The following is a 6,000-nucleotide window of genomic DNA, read 5'->3' as shown; positions in this document are numbered from 1 at the left end:
TGAGCTATAATAATAGGTAAATATGGAAGTGGAATATATAGAAACTCTCTTTATTATTTTCATATTTTTTTCTAAATCTAATACTATTCTAAAAAATAAAGCTTATTAAAAGTCTAGGGGGAGGGCCAGGCGAGTGGCTCAGTTGGTTAAGAGAGCAAGCTCTGAGCAACAGGGTCGTCGGTTTGATTCCCACATGGGCCAGTGAGCTGCACCCAAGCTGAGCTGCCGCTGAGCTGCCAACAGGTGGCAGATGGCTCAACTGGTGAGAACACGTACTCCTAACAACAAGGTTGCCGGTTCGACTCCCGCATGGGATGGTGGGCTACGCTCACCTGCAACTAAGATTGAACACGGCACCTTGAGCTGAGCTGCCCTGAGCCACCGATGGGTGGTCGGATTGCTCAACGGTTAGAGTGCGCTCTTAGCAACAATTCCCCTTTCCCAATTTCCCGACACTGTTCCCCTCCCTCAATTCCCCAATAAAATCTTAAAAAAAAAATGTCTGGGGGAAATGGGCAAAAGAGTTAGGCGCTTTACCAAAGAAGATATCTGGACAACTAGTAAGCATATGAAAAAAAAAGATGCTCAACATCATTAGTCATTAGCGAAATACAAATTAAAACCACAATAAGATACCACCACACACCTACTAGAATGGTTAAAATTAAAAAGACCTGCCGTACCAAGTGTTGGTGAGAATCGGGGGAAACTAGAACTCTCATACACTACTGGTGAGAATGTAAAATGGTGCAAGAACTTTGGTGATTTCTTAAAAAGTTAAACACATGTATCCTGGGTCTATGTCTTAGTCTGTATATATCCAAAAGAATTGAAAGTAGACTCTCAAAGGGATATTTGCACACCCATGTTCATTACAGCATTATTCACAATAGCTGACAAGCAGAAGCAACCCAGATGTCCACTGATGAATGAATGGATAAAGAAAATGTGGTTTATACACACGTTGGAATATTATTCAGCCTTAAAAAGGAAGGAAATCCTTTCATATGCTACAACATGGATAAATCTTGAGGACATTATAAATGAAATAAACCAATCACAGAAAGACAAATACTGTATGCTCACTTATATGAGGTATCTAAAGTAATCAAACTCCTAGAAAGAGAAAGTAGAATGGTGGTTGCCAGAGCCTAGGGGGAGAGGAAGATGGGGAGTTGTTGGCCAACAGAGTTTCTGTTTTGCAAGGTGAGAAACTTCTGGAAGTTAACTGCAAAACAATGAAAATATGCTTAACAGTACTGATATTCCACTTAAAAATGGTGAAGATGGTAAATTTTATGTTATGTGTTTTTTATCACAATTTTATATTTATGTAAATTATATATAATGTAATAATATAATTACGAATAATTTCACTTACCATATGATCTACCATATGATCTAATCATTCCACTCCTAGGTATTTATTCAGGAGAAATGAAAGCATATGTCCATACAAAAATGTATGCATGAGTGTTTATAGCAGCTTTATTCATAATAGCCCAAAGTGGATACAACCTAAATGTCTGTTAACAGGTGAATGGATAAATCAACTGTGGTATAGTTATCCTAGGGGTTGGCAAACGTTTGAGATGGAAGAGCTGCCAGGGGTCAGCAAACTGTGGCTCGCGAACTGTGGCTCTGAAGTAAAATGGAAAATGAAAATAAAACTATCATAGTTTCATTTATAAAGTTTTTAAAGGATATTATTCACATAATGGTGACTATGTGAAAATATATTGATGACTGTCGAATAATTTTTAAATTGTTGTGAGGGACAGGATTTGCTCTTCCAGGGGTCGGCAAACTTTTGAGACAGACCATACCCAGAGAGCCGCATGTGGCTGGCAAGCCGCAGTTTGCCGACCCCTGATTTATACAGTGGAATTAAATGTGAAAAGGAATGAACTATTTATACCATGCAATAACATGGATAAATCTCAGAATAACTATGCTGAGTGAAAGAATGCAGACCAAAAAAGTTCATACTATAAAATTCCATTTAGCAAAAACTCTAGAAGATGCAATTAATCTGTAATGACAGAAAATAGATCAGGGGTTGCCTGGGGGCTGGGGGCAGATGAGGGAAGGTGGGAGGAATCACTGAAGGGCATGAAGAAACTTTGGGACTTTGGGCATGATGGATTATTCACTATCTTGATTGTGGTGCTGTTTCACAGGTGTGTGTGTGTGTGTGTGTGTGTGTGTGTGTGTGTGTGTGTGTGTGTGTGTAAACTTGCCAAGTTGTGAGGGGTGGAAGGGCAAGAGAGAAGGAAGAATGGTACAAAGGCAGGAAGGAAGGGAAGGAGGGAGGGAAGGACGGAAAATGGAAGGTAGATTTGGGTGCATGTGCCTGAACACCGAATGGATATTTTTAAGCATGGCATCCTCTGAGCTCCAACCTCACTCAACACCCACATCCACATGTCTGTGCGGGGAATGTGGATTTTCAAGCATGACAGCGAGCATGCCCTTCCCTTTGGCAGAAGGCTGCTGCCAGAGGAGGCCTAGAGTGGAGAGGGAGCTTGCCTGGCAGCAGGAGTAACTAGGTGGATGTGAGCCCTTAGGAGGGAGGAGAAAGAGGAAGCCAGGGTGTGAGTTGAGGAGTTGAGGGTGACACCTTGTGGGTGCGGCTGGGTGCGGCTTCCTGCCGGAGCTGACCCCCATCTAGAAAACAGTAGGGCGGAGGCTGGAGTGGGCTCCCAGTTTTTGTTCCCAGATGGCAGGCGGGAATTAAGAGTGTGGCTCTAGGCACCAACAACAATTATTCAGGCTGTGTCAGTATCTCCTGCTCACTTCTGGTGCAAGGAGAAAAATCCAGCCCAACCAAACCCAAGAGGATTTAGGGGGTGGAGCTGAGACCTGCACTGAGAATGTCATGCACACACCGGCACAGGGAAAGAGGAAGCAAAAATAGCAGGAGACTTTGCCTCCCTTATGACTTGTGTCTGTTCCTACTTGGAGTGATTCCAGGCCCATTGGGAAAACCTGCCATCCTCCATACACTGCCCCAATTCAAGAATGGGTACCTGAAATGCTACTATTAGAGTTTCATCTTTGGGTGTAAGACCACCATTCATACTTGTGGAAATGTCCACATCAGCTAAGGGTGGAAGAGTGGGGGTGGGTGAGAGGGCCCCAGGTTCCTCCCAGAGTTAGAAGGGTGAAAGAAGGTGCTACTGAGAATGGGGGAGACTAAAGATGCTTAACCACCCACTTTGTAACTCTCCCCAGAGCTTTCCCTGAGAGGAAGAGAAAGGAAAATTCTAGGGGAGAGACCGATATGGAGGTAGCCAGGTAGCCAGGCTGTATGTAACCTGAAGTGCAGAGGAGTGTCCTGGGGCAGGGAATTAATATCTGCTCCAAGATCTGAGCCCCAAATCAGGGGACCCCCTAAACTCCAAGTCCCTAACCGACATTGTCATTGAGGAAAGAGTGGTGGGGCTCCCCAGCTGGTGGCAGAAAGAACCGCAGGCCCCAGCCAGCACCTCCTGTTTCCTGGGCCCCATCTCCATCCCCACCAACACCACTCAAGTCTTTCACCTTTTGGACACCTGGGGCTCACTTTTTCACAGCTTCACCTGTGTAAATGTGGAGGATGGGGAATTTGTCAGAGGAGAGTCAGAGTTAGGAGAGTCTGTCCAGCAGAGAGGTGAAGGGGGGGATGGGGGAGGTGGGAGTGGGGTGGGCAGTGGACTGGATTGCTTGTGGCAAGGACGTAGAACTCTGATGTTCTCAGTAAGAACTACCAGTTATTTGAGCATTGTGTTAAGGGCTGCGTCTGGCTTTGCTCCTTTAATCCTCACAATAACCTCTGAGGTAGGTTCCATGATCAGTCTCCTCGTGCAGATGAGAAAACTGAAGTCCTGGAGATAAATTACCTGCTTAAGATCACAGCGTTGGTAGGTGTCTGGAACCAGGATCTAAACTCTTTTTACAGATTAGGAAACAAAGACTCAGAGAGGGGGAGTGATTTCCCTGAGCTCGCACAGCTGGGGGCTGGGAATCCCTGCGCAGGACACTTGCCTCCATAGCCCACATTCTCTCCATCCTGCTGTCCTGCCCCCCCCCCATCCCCACCCCTTGCTGGGAGAAAGGATCCAGGAGGAAATAAAGAGTCAGGACAAGGGGAGCTTGGTAAAGCAGGAAGCAATTTTGAAGGGGAAAAAAAGTGAATGTATCCCAGGAAAAACCCTCATTCAACCCCTTAATCTAACTCCCAAAATATTTTTTTAAAACTGTATACACAAAAAGTACACCACAGCATTGCTTACATATACTAGTGAACATTTGGAAACTCAAAGGAATGGCCATGCAAAGTTTTCTGTACAACTGGGATGGAACATTATAGAGCTGCCGAAAAGGACAATTATAAAGACCTTATGGCAATATGGAAAAAACGTACGCTATCATATTGGTAAACACCCTTTAATCCAGGAATTCCTTTCTATGAAAATATGTTCTATGGAATTAACTCTAAATATGGAAAAGCTTTTCTCCTTTCCTTTTAACACAGATGTTCGCCATGGCCGTCATCCAGTTAGAGTGTGTAATACATGTCATTAGGCTCTTTCTTCTACCCGATGATGCATAGACGGAGCACAGGTGTGGGGACCTCGATTTCTAAACCAACACAGGTCAAGGGCTCTTCTCTCATTCGTTGATCAATATGTCATTCAAAGTCTCATATGAATATAAATTAGTCCCAGTTAGTTCTACATTAACAATACGATTTTATTGGAAAGAGAATAAAAATGAAAAAGAGTGGAATGACCTGAAAATAGAAGATATGAGCTATGTATCTCTTAAATATAGTTTTTAAATCCAGAAATATATTTGTGCAAAAGCCCTAGACACTGTCTGATCCATTAACCTAAAAGCCCCTTTTGCACGGAGATCCTAATTTCTGGCCACGGTGGCCTGTCCTGGACAATGACAGGTGGTCAGGTTCCTGCACCCGTTTCTGGCTCCACTGGGTGAAAGGCATCTCCAGGTCATAAACGTGGAGGCCATGCTCCTCTACTTAGCCCTTCTACTTTTTGTCTTTGCCCCGCCCTCCAGCTCTCCTCCTCTTTGGACTCCACATGGTACTTACTCAGTCGCCTCAAGTAGAGAACAGCGTCTTCGTACCCTCGGTAGTAGTAATTGTGCAGGGCCTGCAAGGTGGGCACACCAGGAAGGTAACTCAGACTGCAGCAACAGCAAGAGCCGCAGTCCCCTCACCCCGGGCAGCTACTTTATCACTCTTTTGCTTTTTTCGATGGGCTTTTCAAAATGTAACCATCCAGTGTCCCATCCCTCACTATCTGCTAAGAAGTGGGGAGCAGTTCCTGATCATGTGTCCATAGTCATGCTGCATTAATGTTTTAAACCATTTGCAGCTGATTATCAGCTTCCCCTGGGTGGGAGAAGGTGAGATGTTCATAGCAGAAGCAGACAAGGTGCGTTTGGGCCATAAGCAGAGCAGAGTTTGAAGACTGGGTTCAAACCCCAGTGCTGCCACTTATTGGCTATGTGGCTGTAAGTTCTCACAGCCTCATTTTCTTCACCTATAAAGTGAGGATAATAATAGTGTCTGTTGCAGAGGATGCTAAAGGCTCACACAAGGTAGAGCCCACAAAGCCTTTTCTATCAAGGGTCAGATAGTAAATATTTTGGGCTTTGCAGACCATGTATAGTGTCCGTCACTTCTTCTTTTTCTGTTTTTTTGTTTTGGTTTTTTTTTCACCCTTTAAAAATGGAAAACCCATTCTTAGCTCACAGGTTGTACAAAAACAAGCCACGTGCTGGATATGTTCATGGGCCATAGTTTGCTTACCCGACATTGCATGTCAGAGTGGAAGAGTTCAGTTAACATTCATATCAGTGATTCTGACATCATCTCATTTTACAGGGGAGAAAATTGAGACTGGGAGCCCTTAGGGTACTTGTTCAAGGTCACCTAGCTCATTAGCAAAAAGGCCAGGATGCAGGACTAGGAGGAAGTTTAAAGAATCTTTT

The 6,000-nt window shown here is 44.3% G+C and overlaps 1 protein-coding gene across 2 annotated transcripts in view; it reads right to left on the bottom strand.

Moving 5' to 3' along the window:
- PNPLA1 (patatin like domain 1, omega-hydroxyceramide transacylase) overlaps positions 1–6,000 on the bottom strand; it is a 37,975-nt gene that overhangs the window by 6,769 nt on the left and 25,206 nt on the right. For both annotated transcript variants that reach the window (XM_019667453.1, XM_019667454.1), the window contains one exon: positions 5,096–5,156. In XM_019667453.1, coding sequence (XP_019522998.1) covers positions 5,096–5,156 — 61 coding nt within the window. The remainder of the gene's footprint in view (positions 1–5,095; positions 5,157–6,000) is intronic.

The sequence above is a fragment of the Hipposideros armiger genome, unplaced genomic scaffold (assembly GCF_001890085.2).
Source record: "Hipposideros armiger isolate ML-2016 unplaced genomic scaffold, ASM189008v1 scaffold_497, whole genome shotgun sequence".
NCBI lineage: Eukaryota > Metazoa > Chordata > Mammalia > Chiroptera > Hipposideridae > Hipposideros > Hipposideros armiger.
Note: the sequence above shows the minus strand (reverse complement) of the source record. Positions and strands in the feature narration are given on the sequence as shown.